The sequence below is a fragment of the Bufo gargarizans genome, chromosome 5 (genome assembly GCF_014858855.1).
Source record: "Bufo gargarizans isolate SCDJY-AF-19 chromosome 5, ASM1485885v1, whole genome shotgun sequence".
Lineage (NCBI taxonomy): Eukaryota > Metazoa > Chordata > Amphibia > Anura > Bufonidae > Bufo > Bufo gargarizans.
In genome coordinates, this window is record NC_058084.1 from 345,248,581 (window position 1) to 345,267,531 (window position 18,951).

General features: G+C 42.4%; 1 protein-coding gene across 2 annotated transcripts in view; it reads right to left on the reverse strand.

The window, feature by feature from the left end:
• The window catches only part of CHN2 (chimerin 2), a 365,034-nt gene that overhangs the window by 201,157 nt on the left and 144,926 nt on the right, over window positions 1–18,951 (reverse strand). For both annotated transcript variants that reach the window (XR_006389957.1, XM_044293227.1), the window contains exon 2: window positions 6,533–6,571. Coding sequence is in view for 1 of the 2 variants with exons in the window: in XM_044293227.1 (XP_044149162.1) it covers window positions 6,533–6,571 (39 nt within the window). In the remaining variant the exon portion in view is untranslated. The remainder of the gene's footprint in view (window positions 1–6,532; window positions 6,572–18,951) is intronic.

Below are 18,951 nucleotides of genomic sequence, written 5' to 3' on the forward strand. Positions count from 1 at the left end.
ATCGCGCTGCCTTCCATGCCATCGGGTCCCCCCCACAGCCGCATGGGGACCCGATGGCACCGCCCGCCGCCGCAACCGCAGGTAAAAGCAGCGGTCTGCGGCGATCGCCGATACGGGGGGTCACATGACCCCCCCCCCCCCAGTGTTGTGACAGGATGCCTGCTGAATGATTTCAGCGGGCATCCTGTTCCTATTAACCCCTGCCACGCCGCAATGTACTTTTAAACTTAGGACGTACCGGTACGTCCTAAGTCCTTAAGGACTCGGCAAACATGGCGTACCGGTACGTCCTAAGTCCTTAAGGGGTTAATCTCAGAAAATTTTAATATTATATAAAACCAATTAAAAGCCCCCAAGGGGCTGCACTAACCGTTCTGGAGCCCAGCCACGACCCCCTGTGAAGGAGCCCAGCACTGCCTGTATCCACGAATCTCCTCCTTGCTCACGAAGTCAGATCGCCATAATCTCGCAATGCACGAGCTCTCGCATGCGCAGTGCCGGCATAGTGTTCCTTTCCTGTACTGGCATCAGCCTCAAGGAAGTAACTGTGCATGTGCGAGCTTGCGCACCACGAGATTACGGCGATCTGACTTTGTGAGCAAGGAGGAGATTTGTGGATACAGGCAGTGTTGGGCTCCTTCACGGGGAGCGTGGCTGGGCTCCAGAACAGTTAATAGGCTGATTTACATATATATATAAAATCATTTTTTACACTCAATAAAACTACTCAGAGATATGGAACAGGTATATTGTGAACATGCAAGCGGCGATCTAGCCGTGCATGTCCGCATGTCTATAGGGTAAAAAGAGGTGACAAAATCCCTTTAATACAGAAATATTTGCCTGCTGAAAAGTATGTGGATTATATGCACTCACTCGGGCCTCCTTTTTCATGAATTACTACATCAATATGGCATGGGTCTGTGGCAATGCTGAGGTGCTATGGAAGCCCAGGTTGCTTTGATAGCGGCATTCAGTTCATCTGCATTGTTGGGTCTGGTGTCTCTCATCTTCCTCTTGACAATTCTCTATGGGGCTTAGGTCAGGCAAGTTTGCTGGCCAATCAAGCACAGTGATACTGTGGTTATTAAACCAGGTATTGATACTATTTGCAATGTTGGGCAGGTGCCAAGTCCTGCTGGAAAATGAAATCTGAATCTACATAAAGAGGGAAGCATGAAGTGCTCTAACATTTCCTGGTAGACGACTGTACTGACTTTGGACTTGATATAACACAGTGGACCAACACCAACAGATGACATGGCTCCCCAAACAATCACTGACTTCACACTGTTAAAACTTCACACTGGACCTCAAACAACTCGGATTGTGTGCCTCTCCACTCATTATCCAGACTCTGGGACCTTGATTTCAAAATAAAATGCAAAATTTTCAACAGTCCAGTCCTTTTATCCTTACCCCAGGTAAGACGCTTCTGGCTTGACACAAGGGATGTGACAGTCATAGCCCACGTCCTGGATACGTCTGTGTAGTGGCTCTTGAAGCACTGACTCCAGCCGCAGTCCACTCCTTGTGAATCTCCTTTTTTCGGCCATCCTTTCAAGGCTGTGGTTGTCCCTTTTGCTTGTGCATCTTTTAATACCACTCTGTGAACAGTCAGTTTCTTTAGCAATGACCTTTTGTGTCTTACTACCTTTGTGGAGGGTGTCGATGACTGTCTTCTGGACAACTATCTGCAGTCTTGCCCATGATTGTGCAGCTTACTGAACCAGACTGAAGGACCATTTAAAGGCTTAGAGTGTGACACCATGGCCCTGATTTATCATACCTTTACTCCAGAATTCTGGCATCAAAAAGTCACACAATAGGGCTTTTGCGACTTTTTTGCACTCGATTGTGCAAACTTTAAGGGCTTGCGCAATAATTTGCGACTTTTTGCATTCACTTGCGCAAAATTTTGTGACTTTTTGCATTTTTACACCACTCACTCCAGTTTTGTAATATGTGGGAATAGGTGGAAAAGTAGGTGTGGTTAGGTAATGTATGGTACTGTAAGTTTCACTCCAGATTTATCATTGCAAATTTTTTTTAAAGTCGCAATCTCACTCCAGGAGGAGGGTGGAGTAGGAAAACTGGTGTAGCTTCTATAGACAGGAGTGTTAGGTCAACTAATATTTATCAAACAACCTGTGACATTTGATAAGTGTGGCACAGAGAACTTCAACGCAGACTCAAGCAAAACTGACTTCAAATATTCTCCTCATGATAAATTCCCCCCCGTGAGTCTACAATACTGAACTTTTTCACAATATTCTGATTTTCTGAATACTGACTTTTGGGTTTTTGTTAACTTTAACATTAAAATAAATAAACGCTTGAAATAGATCACTCTGTGTGTAATGAATCTACCCTCTGGATCAACTTGCAGGATAACAGGCCGAACTGGATGGACAAGTGTCTTTTTTCGGCCTTATGTACTATGTTACTATATAATATAATATATGACATTCACTTTTTAAATTGAATTACTGAAATAAATAAACTTTCAATGATATTCTAATTTAAACCGTTCGCTACCAGCGCCGTACATGTACGGCGCTGGAGCGATGTGTAAACATGGCGCTCGCTCGCACGTGCAGCTGGCACCATGGCCGGAAGGTCTCTGCTGCTTCATACAGCAGAGACCTGCGGCTAATTTCCAAGACTGGCAATAATGCCGATTGCGGTAATTAAAGGCTTTAGATGCTGTGATCAAGCGAGATCACGGAATATAAATGTGCAAAAACCGATGTCCCGTGTGGCCAATGTGGCCATCGGTAGTTGGGCTGAACAAAGTAAGCCTCACTGACGAGGTTTTAAGTGTTCATGCTGCAATTCTTATTTTGGCCACCAGATGGCAGGCCAGGATAAGAAATGAGCAACTTCTAGTTTAAATGTCATTTTAAAAATCCCTAATAGAACAAAATCAAAAATGAAAAAACATTATTTATAAGCTCATATATGAGCTTCAGAATCATCACAAAAAATAAAAAAAATTAAAAAATATATAAAAATTTTTAAAAAATATAAAAGTTCAAATCACCCCCCTTTCCGTATAATTAAAAAATAAATACCTACATAACAATGAATAAAAACATTATGAGTATCATCGTGACCGAAAACGCTTGTACTATTAAAAAAAATTTTTTTATTCCAATACGGCGAATGGCGTAACGGAAAAATACACTATTTAGACATAAAAAACCTACACATATGGGGTATCGTTGCAATTGTACTGACCCAGAGAATGAATGGCATTGGTCAGTTTTTCCGCAAACAAAACGCTGTGGAAACAAAACCCGTAAAACTGTGAATTTTTTTTCAATTCCACCCCATTTGGAATTTTTTTACTGCTCTCCACTACATTTTATGCTATAATTAATTGTGGCATTAGAAAGTACAACCTGTCCTGCAAAAAATAAGCCCTCATACAGCTATGTGACCAGAAATATAAAAAAATTATGGCTCAAGGAAAATGGGGAAGGAAAATGAAAACGCAAAAATGAAAAAACCTCTGGTAGCCTAAGGGTTAATGAGATGCACCTGTATACGTGGCAAATCTGGCCCCAAAAAAGCAATAAATCCGCACAATTTTTAACTACATGTGGCTGTACCCTAATAGTCACATCCGTAAAGGCTTAGCTCAGCTCATACATTATGAGGACTCATTCACACAACTGTATATTTTTTCCGTTTTCGTTCGTTTTTTTTTTTGCGGACCACGTGCGGAACTATTCATTTCAATAGGTCCTGAAAAAAAAATTCTGTTTCTGTATGTCCGTATTTCCGTTCCGCAACATTTGGAGTCTTGTCCTATTATTGTCTGCATTATGGACAAGGATAGTGCTGTTCTATTAGGGGCCAGCTGTTCTGTTCCGCAAAATATGGAATGCACACGGACGGCATCCATATTTTTTGCGGATCCGTTTTTTGCAGACTGCGGTTGTGTGAACAAGCCCAAATGCAGCAGGACAGTTATCTTTCCTACATCAATGCAATGTACTGTAAACTCTCTTTTATTTGGCTTGCGGACAACCCTTTTGAATTGTCATTCCCATCTTCAAACACCTTGCAAACCGAATCTAGGTAGCCAGCAAAATGTCACAATGAACACTGGGGCTTGGATGTGATAATTACCCATGCAGTAAATGATTTAATGAAGATAAGTCATTAGGTGATGTTGAGATACTGTAATCTGCAGCTCAGGAGGAGGGTGCTTGATGGTGAATGTTCAGGCACAATAGAGAACTGCTGAAGGAGCACCATTGTTGCATCTCTATGGTAACCAAATTGAGGTTATTGTTTTCAGGAGGACCAATACCATTAGATGTAAATGTCCTACTCACCTGACAATTATAACATTATCTTATTAATTCCCTTTATAGAAAGCTTGACATACGTTTATAGTTACATGACTGAGCGCTTATGATCTTAAAGATGTTATTCTTTTTTGTCAAGAAAATTGAGTACCTTACCTGAACCCTATATCAGTAAGCATACCGCCATGTAGGATAAGTGGCAAGAAACATAACCATTCCTTTCTTGTGAAAAGCCATCCTCTGATCCAGATACATTTTTTTTTCTTATGAAAATAAGTTTTTGGAGGCACCATGGGTGGGGCTACTCCATTCAGTACACCTTGTTCCCTTTTGTCATCATTACCGCCTCGGAAATCTCAGGGACTTTCAAACAAGGGGAGAGGCACTGGGCAGAGTACTGGTGCACCAAAGAGAGCAGCCACTCCCATGGTGCACCTCATTTGCATAAATTAAAAAGAGCAATTTCTCAGGATTAGAGGCCAATTTTCACAAGAAAAGTATGGCTATATTTTGAGGCACTTACCCTACAAGGTTGTTAGTTTGGATGAGACACATTTGGATGAGACACAGTAGCAATGCTACTGTTCATGGGCTAGTAGTTATCAGAACCAATATATAATATCGGCAATGGGGGGGGGGGGGGGCCGACTTGGTCATTGCTGGTGCCCAGAAGGTTTTTTACGTTAAGCCACTTAGCAGAATGCCTTTACGGCTTAAACATTCCTCCTCCTTAAAGGGGTTTTCTGGAAATTAGGAAAATGAAAATACTTAAATATTACTTTATTATAAATATATTCCTGAATATCTTTCATTAGTTATAAGGGCTTGTTTTGCCTAGGGAGCAATCATTAGAAAAAATAAAATCCTATTAGTACACAAAAAAACTGTCCTAATCACACAGGAGGACAAGTTACTTTAGAACACTGAGCTAAAGAACTGCCTCATCTTCCACTATGCTCTATTTGTCAGGGATTATGATCCTGAATACAGCTGATAAGATCTTCAGAAGAATCTCTGTAGGAATGGAGTTCATGAGGAGACATGAAGTACAGAGAGGAAGAAACAAGATAGACTCTGGTAATGTGGGGCTGTGGTTATGGAGACTGCATACCCGTGCTGTTGCTTATTATCCACACCCCCACCCTCCGCTCTGTACTTCATGTCTCCTCATGAACTCCATTCCTACAGAGATTCAGCTAAAGATCTTATCAGCTGTATTCAGGATCATAATCCTGACAAGTAGAGTAGAGAGGAGGATGAGGCAGTGTGACATGATTTGTGTGTACTAATAGGATGATGGCCATTTTTAAGGGGGATTGTATTGAGATCCGAGGACTGTAGGAGCAGCGGTGCTCCAAGAGCTACGTCGCCCCGTCGGTACTCAAAATGTCTAATTTGCATAAATATAAAATCTAATATATTGTAGCAGTTGATCCTATAGCCATAAGACAGATATCAATTTAATCTGAACGATCAACCCTACTAGGCAATATGCCTGATTTAATAGGGTTGATCATGCTGACAGAGGCTGTTTAAAAACATATCTTTCTTTCCCTGATCTATTGCTGTGTTCAGGAGAATGTGTGTTTAAAAATATGCAAATTATGGCTTAGGTACACTGAGAGCAGGTTCTGGCAACTCTATGTACCTTGCTTTGCCTGCCTGGATGCTTCCACCTCCACTTGATTGACAGGTGGAGTGGGGAAAGTCCAGGGAAGCACAGTGAAGAAGCTAAGTAAGGGTGCACAGAGTTGGTAGGCAGCGAAGGATTGGGAAAAGGAAGGTATGCTTTTAATCACCGAGATCAGCCTATCAGCAGGGGCATGAGACGGTAGGTAGGTACCCTTCTGACTCCTAAATTGAATTGTATCAATACTCTGCTGGGGCGGTATTTTGTGCCAACATTATGGTCCCACTTTTGTTGCTTTGCCTTCTGTTAATTTCGACCTGCCTACAAAATAGGGCTACTTTTATTTTTTTCCAGGACCACTTCAAGTTCCCAGTTTAATAGGGTTGACCCTGGTGATAGATGGCATTTAAGCAGTGCTATGGGTTGGGGGGGGGGGGGGGGGCAGTTTGAACTTTGGAATATTTTAGGTTGTATTCAGTATTAAAGAAAAATAATAATATTAAAACTATCTAGAGGTTTCACAGATATATACATTTTCCATTTTCTAAGCAGGAAGAAGATAAAACACATAAGTAATACTCACAGTATGATTTCCATATGGGCGGCTGATATTCCTCTGCATCTAGAAAAAATAAAAAAATCAATCAGTTTCTTGACTGTGCTGGGAAGTGAACAGATTATCGAATTCACGGCTATCCTGTAGGAACTGCTGTGGGTTAGAAAGACAGACATATTGATAAGATGCATTCACACAGAAAACAATACACCTGCATTATCCATCTACTAGTCAAACAAATAAGTAATAGTAATCCTGGAAGGCTACTCAAATGCTGCACAAGTACACTGCGGCTCTAATATTTTCCTTCTTCATTCTGTTAAGGTCCTATGGGAAGCCTTTGAGAAAACATTCCTTCTTTTCTCTACTATGAACCAAGCTGTTTTTACCAAAACTAAAATGCATCCATATTTGCTATAGCTTTAAAGGGATTCTGTCAGAAGTTTTGACCATGCTGAAAACTGCTGACACCTTAGTGTGAATATGAACATTTATTCTACCAGGTCCAGCTTCTGCAAGCGTCCAGAAGGTGGAGCTTCACTGTGAAGTTCTCCCTGCATTGAGCTGCTTCACTCACTGGTTAGATGATACACTCAGCAGAGGGGAGGGGCTGTGAAGCAGCTCAAAGCAGAGATCAGGCAGCACTTCATAGTGAAGCTCCACCTCCTGGGTTCTTGCAGGAGCAGAATAAAACTTCATATGCACACTACTCCTTATAATAAAACCTTCAGAAAAAGTATGTTTGCGCTGTTCTCCCCAGTGCTGTTAGCAATTTAGCACAGATCCCCTTTAAGAGGTTGTCACGACACAAGACCTTAAAAGGAACATGTCCCATGCAACATCCACTGAGGTGGTACCAGCTACAGTCTTACTCAGAGACCATTCAAATATATTATATCAAATCATATATGATGATGCTGAGTCCAAGAGAGGAAGTTGGTCTCAATGTTAGGCTACTTTCACATAAGGGTTTTTGCTGGATCCATCATGGATCAGCAAAAACACTTCCGTCATGATAATACAACTATCTGCATTAGTTATGAACAGATCTGGTTGTATTATCTTTAAAATAGCCATGACTGATCCGTCCCCATTGACTTATCCCAGGACGCACTCAAAAACGCTTCGTGTTGCGCTTTTGTGTGTGTCATGGGAACGCAACCAAACGGAATGGAATGCATTCTGGTGCACTCCGTTCCCTTCAGTTCAGTTTTTCCCCCACTGACAATGAATGGGGACAAAACTGAAGCGTTTTCTCCTGATGACGGACCTAAATAGCGGAAATTGAAAACGCTGGTGTGAAAGTAGCCTTATCCACATGCTCTAATAGGGTCTACAGATAGAGCTGCCCACATGGCAGGGAAGTTGGCACAACCCATTTACGCCTATTAAGCCCAACAAATAGTATTTTATCCCTTGGAACATGGACTGGGTTCAGCTGCTGTGGATTGTTGGGTGAAAGAGCTATAGTAGACCCCCCTATGGGGGTGTAACATAAAACCAGATTACACTGGGTCCACTAAGATCAGTGTATGTTTTTGCACCGACCCAGATTTGCTTGGTGGTAATACCAGCCCTGGTAGGAACCACAGCCATCTTTTTAAGATGCTTTTGAAGAGCCGTAATACAATTTTCGGACAAGCCGTAATGTTGTACAGCTCCTCTGCCTTTCAGTTAAATAATGTGACATACACACATCCTCTCATACTTGTACTGTAACCCATGCACGTTGTCGTACACAGTCACCAAATGTAATTTACTTATAGAAATGGATATCATCATTTCTGACTCCACAAAGACATGTACATTAAGTCGACGCAGTTCATGGCTATTGCCAGTTATGAGGTGACGGCTAGATGGATAGGTCTCTCTGACCACTGCAGGCTCTGCACAAAGCTGAAGATTAAATCCATATGTCACTGTTGTTTTCAAATTATATTTAGTCTCTGCGCTTTGACAAAAGCAGCCAGAATAATAACTATACTAATGGTTTCTACGTGCCGACTAAGGATGACTCTCCGTTTTATTAAAGCTTTGCATGCAATTCTCTATGTGTCAGAGCTTTGACCCTTACCAAATCCAGCGGTGTATGATGAGACCCGGTCTGGTTCTCTGGAAATACTGGTGTTTGCTATAAGTGTAAGTGGCTAAAATATTAGCAATATAATCTAAGGCCTCATATACACGACTGTATACTGTACCTTATATATATATGTCTCTGAGGTTATATTTTCTCAAATAACGTTGTAGCATGTTCCATCATATGTTGCATTAAGAAAATTCTCCCCTAGAAGCATTGCCTCTAGAGAAAAATGCGGTGCCTCTGAGGCATCATATGGCGGTATACACAGTGCTCACGGCTCCGTGACTTACAGGGTTCATGTATTACAGGATTCACTTTGCTATGATCTTCATATATGATACAGTGAGGAACAGACGTATTTGAACACCCTGCGATTTTGCAAGTTCTCCCACTTAGAAATCATAGAGGGGTCTGAAATTCACATTGTAGGTGCATTCCCACTCTGAGAGACAGAATTAAAATAAAAAAAATTCAGGAAATCACATTGTATGATTTTTAAAGAATTTATTTGTCATGCACTGCTGAACATAAGTATTTGAACACCTGAGAGACAGCAATAATTCTGTCTCTCAAAGACCTGTTACTGTGCCTTTAAAAAATCCACCTCTACTCTACTCATTAATCTAATTTAGTAGCACCTGTCTGAGCTCTTTAAAGACACCTGTCCACTGTAAGTGAGATGCCAACTACTACCACGGGCAAGACCAAAGAGCTGTCAAAAGACACCAGAGACAAAATTGTGGACCTCCACAAGGCTGGAAAGGGCTATAGCCAAGCAGCTTGGTGAAAATAGATCAACTGTTGGAGCAATTGTTAGAAAATGGAAGAGGCTAAAGACAACTGTCAGTCTTCAGGGTCTCCATGCAAGATCTCAGCTCGTGGGGTATCACTGATGATAAGAAAGGTGAGGAATCAGCCCAGAACTACAAGGGAGGAGATGGTCAATGACATTAAGAGAGCTGGGACCACAGTTTCAAAGGTAGAACACTACACCATCAAGGTTTCAAATCATGCATTGCACAGAAGGTTCCCCTGCTCAAGTCATCACATGTCCAGGCCCGTCTGAAGTTTGCCAATGACCATCTGGATGATCCAGAGGAGGCATGGGACAAAGTCATGGGGTCAGATGAGACTAAAGTAGAACTTTTTGGTCTAAACTTCACTTATCGTGTTTGGAGGAAAAAGTAAGATGAGTTGCATACCAAGAACACCATCCCTACTGTCAAGCATGGGGGTGGTATCATCATGCTTTGGAGGTGCTTTTCTGCGAAGGGGAACAGGATGACTGCACTGTATAAAGGAGAGGATGAATGGGGCCATTTATTGTGAGATTTTGAGCAACATCCTCCTTCCCTTAGTCAGAGCATTGAAGATTGGTCGTGGCTGGGTCTTCCAACATGACAACGACTCGAAGCACACAGCCAGGATAACCAAGGAGTTGCTCCGTAAGAAGCATATCAAGGTTCTGGAGTGGCCTAGCCAGTCTCCAGACCTAAATCCAATAGAACATCTTTGGAGGGAGCTGAAACTGCGTGTTACGTACCTGACAGATCTAGAGGAGATCTGTGTGGAGGACTGGGCCAAAATCCCTGTTGCAGTGTGTGCAACCTGGTCAAGAACTACAGGAAACGTTTGACCTCTGTAATTGCAAACAAAAGCTTCTGTACCAAATATTAACATTGATTTTCTCAGGTGTTCAAATACTTATGTTCAGCAGTGCAAGACAAATACATTCTTTAAAAATCATACAATGAGATTTCCAGATTTTTTTATTCTGTCTCTCAGAGTAGGAATACACCTACAATGTGAATTTCAGACCCTTCCATGTTTTCTAAGTGGGAGAACTTGCAAAATCACAGGGTGTTCAAATACTTCTGTTCCTCACTGTATATTTCATATGATTCATATATTTATACATAAATATATATATTTCATAAGATCTTCAACTTATATATAATTTATGGTTTGGTCATTTCTAAAGGGGTTGTCTGATCTAATTCAAAATGAATGGCAGGCAGCAGTGTGTAAAAAAAATGTAAAATAAAAACCCTCATTCACCTTTTAAACTGCCCTCCATTCAGAGAGTCCCCCCAGAATGGAAATTATGGGAACTGGTTCTTGGTCACAATCACAATCAATGGCCTCAGCGATGAAGCAGTCAAGAATGGCATGTTGCTACTGAGGCTCAGCGGTAATGTGGCGGTCATGCACATGTGACCAATGAGGCCCGTGAGTGGCTGCAGCAGACCAGCAGGGACCTCTGGAAGCCGCAGCATTGGGACGGAGGGCTTTTTTAATGTTTTTGAATACACTGTTACTATACACTGACAATATGACAGAAAAAGTTGCTGTTAGGGCCCATTTAGATGGCCGTATGAATGAGTCCACATCCGTTGCGCAATTTTGCGGAATGGGTGCGGACCCATTTATTTCAATGGTTCCATTACGCGGCTCCGCAGAAAAGATAGAGCTTGTCCTATTCAAGAACAGGCATTTTCTATTATGGAACATGGAACGCACACGGCCAGTATTGTAAAAACACTACTACTGTCTGAATGGGCCCTTACACAAATTTCTATCATATATCCCAGGGAATAATTATAAAAACCCTGTAAGAAAAACTGATTTTTTTTGCCCATAGCACCCAATCAAAGTACAGGTCTCATTTTTCAAGAGCATTGAGGGAAATGAAAGCTGTCCTGTGATTGGTCGCTATGGCCAACAAAGACCATTTTTCTTTTAAACAGTTTTATAAATCTCCACAGCTGTGTTTCATGGCCTACCTGATACCCTGTACAGATCCAATATTTCTCACAGATGGAGAATTGCCTAGATTGCATACATTAGCGCAAACTTCCAGGTCTTTTATATTGATGGCCTATTCTTCTAATAAGCCATCAACATCTGATTTGTGGGGATTCAAATCCCTGAACCCCTATCAGATGATTGAAACTTGGTATACACATCACTTGCTACCTGGAAAGAAATCTTGTGGGGGTCTTTCGTCCCTACACAGCAACTGCATGGAGATATTCCCCCAAAAATTACCTGCATTAGCCAATACAACCCTGCAAGTCTTTCTCTTCATATCCCACTGCCATACACACGGTCACATGTCCCTTATCAGCCAATAGAAGCTCACAGGCCCTTAGTCTGCACATACACAGTTTTACTCCAGGTTTCCATAACAACCCATCCGCCACCCGTGACGACTACAACACTAAGGCCGTGAACAAGGTCCGTGTTGGACCGAAACGTTGGTCAGTAATGTACCATGCGGATGGATCAAAATAATGAAATTATCTAAATGATGAAATAAATAGGAAATTACAAAAAAAATCTCTAGCGAGTGCCGTGGTCTCTACTATTATTTTCCAAAACAACCCAGCCATTTTTCTTCACCGCTGTAGGTCAGCTTTAGGCTAGGGTTACACGACGACATGTGTCGCACCAATGTCGCAGGACAATTTTAATAATGCTAGTTTATGGTGTCGCACTGCGACATGTGACATGCTGTGACTGCGGCAAGACAGTCACAGAAAAATCCATCTTTCAGTCGCAGCATGTCACATGTAACAGTGCGACACCATAGCCTATAGTTATAAAAATTGTTGAGACAAAATGTCGAGCAACACATGTCATCGTGTAGCTCTAGCATTAAAGGGCAGGGTGCTGTGGAGGACAATGTTAAAGGGGCGAGCACTGTGGATGTTACTGTTAAGGGGGCAGGCCGCTGTGGAGGTCACTGTTAAATGGGCAGGCACTGTGGAGGTCACTGTTAAGGGGACAGGGGCCACTATTAAAGGGGCAACTGCTGTGGAGGTCACTGTTAAGGCAGCAGGGTACTGTGAGGTCAATGTTAAGGAAGTGGGGCACTGTTGAGGTCACTGTTAAGGGGGCACGCCCCTGAGGAGGTCACTGTCAACAGAGTGGGGTGCTGTGAAACTCACTGATAAAGGGGCGGGCTGCTGTGAATGTCAAAGTTAAGGGGATGGGCTGCTGTGGAGGTCCCATTTTAAAGTGGCGGGGCACTGTGGGGGGCAGTGTTAAAGGGTGAGGGGACTGTGGATTTCACTGTTAAAGGGGCGGGGTGCTGTAGAGGTCACTGTTATGGGGGATACTGTTGATATCTTTTAAAGACACACAAAAACATTAAATGAAATTGATTAAATATACCCGTGCGAAGCTGGTCCTTCTGCTAGTAAAGTATAAAACTCCCTTTAACTTTTATGCTTATCTTTCCATTTAGGTAATTTATTATCTGTAAATAAATTCCAGGCATGCTTCCGGCACACACAACTAAGAAGAAGTCCTAACAATTGAGATTTACAGCTTACATCATTTTATCTTCCTCAATCTCTAAATCCAATTATACCCTGCCAGTCTTGTCACTTTCTCAGTAAAAGAGAAAAGCTGTTTAAAAATACTGATTACATGTGATTTTCATCACCTGCCAAGTCGATATTTTTTTTGCATTAGCCAGAGCAGAAACAGAATGTTTAATCAATTACAGAGGTGCACCAAGTAAGTGAACATCGCCTCGAAGTTCTCTGCTCACGTCACTTATGGTACAGTTTTAGGGCATCAATAAGGAATAACCTGGAAGTCTCCTGAGACTTGTAATACCTGGTGGGACATGGAGCACCATTGTGGTATGGAGCTCCATGTGTCCAGATGGCAAAGTTTAATTTTCTTGGTGCTACATATGCCTATTGCGTTAGCATCCATCTTGCGGCTGATCAGTCGGTGACACTACATGCTTTTGCCTGTCATAGCACAACCCTGATACCGTATATACTTATTCTATTCTGTGCATTTTACCTGTTATTGCCAAATGGACTGTCCTTTGTTTTATATATACACTGCCTGTCCCAAATAAAAGTCGCCACCTGGATTTAACTAAGCAAATAGCTATGAGCCTCCTATTGGATAATTACTGCATGGGCGATTATTTTTCAGCTAACAATACGTTATTTAACCCCAACTAGTGCCATGAGTTGCTTCTCATTTCTTAAACAACCATGTCGAAAGACACATCTCGTGGCCGTGGAAAAGATGTTAGTCTGTTTGAGAAGGGTCAAATCATTGGCATGCATCAAGCAGAGAAAACATCTAAGGAGATTGCAGAAACTACTAAAATTGGGTTAAGAACTGTCCAACGCATTATTAAAAACTGGAAGGATAGCGGGGACCCATCGTATTCGAGGAAGAAATGTGGCGGGAAAAAAATCCTGAATGATTGTGATCGGCGATCACTTAAACGTTTGGTGAAATCAAATCGAAGAAATCCAACAGTAGACCTCAGGGCTATGTTTGATAGTGAAAGTAAGAGCATTTCCACACGCACAATGCGAAGGAAACTCAAGGGATTGGGACTGAAGTAGCCGTAAGAAAACCACTAATCAGTGAGGCAAACCAGAAAAAAAGGCTTCAATTTGCTAGGGAGCATAAAGACTGGACTCTGAAGCAATGGAAGAAGGTCATGTGGTCCGATGAGTCAAGATTTACCCTGTTCCAGAGTGATGGGCGCATCAGGGTAAGAAAAGAGGCAGATGAAGTGATGCATCCATCATGCCTACTGTACAAGCCTGTGGGGGCAGTGCTATGATCTGGGGTTGCTGCAGTTGGTCAGGTCTAAGTTCAGCAACAGTATGTGCTCCAAGAATGAGGTCAGCTGACGACCTGAACATACTGAATGACCAGGTTATTGTATCAATGGATTTTTTCTTCCCTGATGGCACGGGCATATTCCAAGATGACAATGCTAGGATTCATCAGGCTCAAATTGTGAAAGAGTGGTTCAGGGGGCATGAGACGTCATTTTCACACATGGATTGGCCACCACAGAGTCCAGACCTTAACCCCATTGAGAATCTTTGGGATGTGCTGGAGAAGGCTTTGCGCAGCAGTCAGACTCTACCATCATCAATGCAAGATCTTGGTAAAAAATTAATGCAACACTGGATGGAAATAAATCTTGTGACATTGCAGAAGCTTATCGGATTATCGGAACAATGCCACAGCGAATTTGTGCAGTAATCAAAGCTAAAGGCGGTCCAATGAAATATTAGAGTGTGCGATTTTTTTTTTTTGGGTGGCGACTTTTTTTTGGACAGGCAGTGTATATATATATATATATGTATATATATATATATATAAATTGTGGGGATTCGCTCTTAGGATAAGCGGGTGCAATACAGAGGCAAAGTACAAGTTCGGAATTCAAATTTCCATGTTTATTCACACATAAGGTCAAACAAAAACACTCTTTTCAAGGTTGGTGTTTGTTCACACGAGTAGAAAGTTTGTCATAAAAAAAAAGTCACCTTGTCGGCGGTTCTGCCTTCAGCAGTCCAAATGCAGGCTTTAGGGCCTGCACTCCCAACACACGAGTCTTCGCTTTCCAGCCCAGCACAGAGCTCAGTTCCCACACCAGCGATTGCCAGAGCTCCTCTGTCAGAGAGAGAGGTAATCACTCCCAGCTGACACTGCAGGCTGTTCTTTTTAGGCCAGTCAAGACCCGGCCTGGAACGTGGAGAGTAGTCACCCACCCAGCACTTTGCCTACTCCCAGTAAGAGCCGTCCCAGATTAGCTATACAGACATACTAAAATAGTCAAGTTTCAATCAGCATTAGCTGCCGCTGACACCTAAAAATACCTGCTCTTACTTCATCGAGGCCAGGAACCTCGGTGACACATACCTTCTGCAATTAAGGACCCTTGCGCCTTCCTACAATATATATCAGTGTCCTTCTCCCATACCATGTAGATTGTAAGCCCTCACAGCGAGGGCCCTCTCTCCTTCTGTACCAATTTGTAACTCGTCTTGTTCATGCTTAATGAAATTGTCTGTATTATGTATGTTATACCCCATTTTATATGTACAGCGCAATGGAATGAATGGCGCTTTAATAATAATAATAATAATAATAATAATAATATCTATATATATATATATTTTTTTTTTTTTTTTAATTCACTTTCAATTTTATAGCACTGACATATTCTGCAGCGCTTTACAGGCATTAGCATAGTGTTGTCCCTAATGGGGCTTACAATCTAAGTTCCCTATATACAGTAAATATAAAAAGTCTACACACCCCTGTTAAAATGTCAGGTTTCTGGGCTGTAAAAAAAAATGAGATTTAAGATAAATCATTTCAGAACTTTTTCCACCTTTAATGTGACCTATGAACTGTACAACTCAATTGAAAAACAAACTGAAATCTTTTAGGTAGAGGGAAGAAAAAATATAAAAATAAAATAATATGGTTGCATAAGTGTGCACACCCTTAAAGAGGACCTTTCACCGATTATTACAATGTGAACTAAGTATACAGACATGGAGAGCGGCGCCCGGGGATCTCACTGCACTTACTATTATCCCTGGACGCCGCTCCGTTCTCCTGCTATGCCCTCCGGTATCTCCGGCCACTAAGTTATAGTAGGCGGAGATTTCAGTTACTAAGTTATGGTAGGCGGAGTCTGCCCTTGTTCTGCTCTAGCGCTGGCCAATCGCAGCGCAGAGCTCAAAGCCTGGGAGGTTATTTTCTCCCAGGCTGTGAGCTCTGCAATGCGATTGGCCAGCGCTACAGAAGAACAAGGGCAGACTCCGCCTACTATAACTTAGTGAGCGGAGATACCGTAGGGCATAGCGGGAGAACGGAGCGGCGCCCAGGGATAATAGTAAGTGCAGTGAGATCCATGGGCGCCGCTCTCCATATCTGTATACTTAGTTCACAATGTCATAATCGGTGAAAGGTCCTCTTTAAACTAATTCCTTGTTGAAGCACCTTTTGATTTTATTACAGCACTCAGTCTTTTTTGGTATGAGTCTATCAGCATGGCACATTTTGACTTGGCAAGATTTGCCCACTCTTCTTTGCAAAGACACTCCAAATCTGTCAGATTGCGAGGGCATCTCTTGTGCACAGTCCTGTTCAGATCACCCCACAGATTTTAATTCGGATTCAGGTCTGGACTCTGGCTGGGCCATTCCTAAGCTTTAGGCCCCATGCACACGGCCGTTGTTCACAGCCGTGTGCGGGCCGTGGAACCGCGGCCTGGATCCCTCCTGAGAGCAGGAGCGCACGGCGTCACTAGTTGCTATGACGCCGTGCGCCCCCTGCTGCCGGCACAGTACAGTAATACACTGGTACGATCTATACCAGTGTATTACTGTACTGTGTCGGCAGCAGGGGGCGCACGGCGTCATAGCAACTAGTGACGCCGTGCGCTCCTGCTCTCAGGAGGGATCCAGGCCGCGGTTCCACGGCCCGCACACGGCTGTGAACAACGGCCGTGTGCATGGGGCCTTAATCTTCTTCTGGTGAAGCCATTCCTTAGTTGATTTGGATGTATGCTTTGGGTCATTGTCATGCTGAAAGATGAAGTTCCTCTTCATGTTCAGCTTTCTAGCAGAAGCCTGAAGGTTTTGTGCCAATATGAACTGGTATTTGGAACGGTTCATAATTCCCTCTAGCTTAACTAAGGCCCCAGTTCCAGCTAAAGAAAAACAGCCCCAAAGCATGATGCTGCCACCACCATGCTTCACTGTGGGTATGGTGTTCTTTTGGTGATGTGCAGTGTTGTTTTTGCGCCAAACATATCTTTTGGAATTATGGCCAAAAAATTAAACTTTTTTTTCATCAGACCATAACACCTTTTCCCACATGCTTTTGGGAGACTTCAGATGTGTTTTTTGCAAAATGTAGCCTGGCTTGAATGTTTTTCTTCGTAACAAAAGGCTTTTGTCTTGCCACTATACCTCATAGCCCAGACATATGAAGAATACGGAAGATTGTTGTCACATGTACCACATAGCCAGTACTTGCCAGATTTTCCTGCAGCTCCTTTAATGTTGCTGTAGGCCTCTTGGTAGCCTCCCTGACCAGTTTTCTTCTCGTCTTTTCATAAATTTTGGAGGGACGTCCAGTTCTTGGTAATGTCACTGTTGTGCCATATTTTCTCCACTTGATGATGACTGTCTTCACTGTGTTCCATGGTATATCTAATGCCTTGGATATTCTTTTGTACCCTTCTCCTGACTGATACCTTTTAACAATGAGATCCCTCTGATGCTTTGGAAGCTCTTTGTGGACCATGGCTTTTGCTGTGTTTTTCAGGAAAGACCTACTAGAGCAGCTGAACTTTATTTGGGGTTAATCAAATTTAAATGATGGCAGTTGTATGCTGACTGCTATTTAACATGATTTTGAATGTGATTGCTTAATTCTGAACACAGCTACATCCCCAGTTATAAGAGGGTGTGCACACGTATGCAACCACATTATTTTAGTTTTTTTTTCTTCCCTCCACCTAAAAGATTTCAGTTTGCTTTTCAATTGCGTAATACAGTTTATAGGTCACATTAAAGGTGGAAAAAGTTCTGAAATGATTTATCTTTGTCTTATTCTTTACAGCACAAAAACCTGACATTTTAACAGGGGTGTGTAGACTTATATCAACTGTATATACAGTGAGGAACAGAACTATTTGAACACTCAGCGATTTTGCAAGTTCTCCCACTTAGAAATCATAGAGGGGTCTGAAATTCACATTGTAGGTGCATTCCCACTCTGAGAGACAGAATAAGAAAAAACAATTAAGGAAATCACATTGTAGGAAGTTTAAAGAATTGATTTGTCTTGCACTGCTGAACATAAGTATTTGAACACCTGAGAAACAGCAAGAATTCTGGCTCTCAATGACCTGTTACTGTGCCTTTAGTCCCCCTCTACTTTACTCATTAATCTAACTTAGTTGCACCTGTCTGAGCTCTTTAAAGACACCTGTCCACCCCACAGTCAGTCAGACGCCAACTACTACCATGGGTAAGAACTGTCAAAAGATACCAGAGACAAAATTGTTGACTTCCAAGCAGCTTGGTGAAAATAGATCAACTGTTGGAGCAATTGTTAGAGAATGGAGGAGACTCAAGACGACGGTCAGTCTCCATCGGAATGGGGCTCCATGCAAGATCTCACCTCATAGGGTACCACTGATGATAAGAAAGGTGAGGAATCAGCCCAGAACTACAAGGGAGGACCTGGTCAATGACATGAAGAGAGCTAGGACGACAGTTTCAAAGGTCACTGTCGGTAGAACACTATGCCGTCATGGTTTCAAATCATGCATTGCACAGAAGGTTCCCCTGCTCAAGTTATCACATATCCAGGCCCGTCTGAAGTTTGCCAATGACCATCTGGATGATCCAGAGGAAGCATGGGAGAAAGTAATGTGGTCAGATGAGACCAAAGTAGAGCTTTTTGGTATAAACTTCACTCGTTGTGTTTGGAGGAAAAAGAAGGATGAGATGCATCCCAAGAACACCATCCCTACTGTGAAGCATGGGGGTGGTAA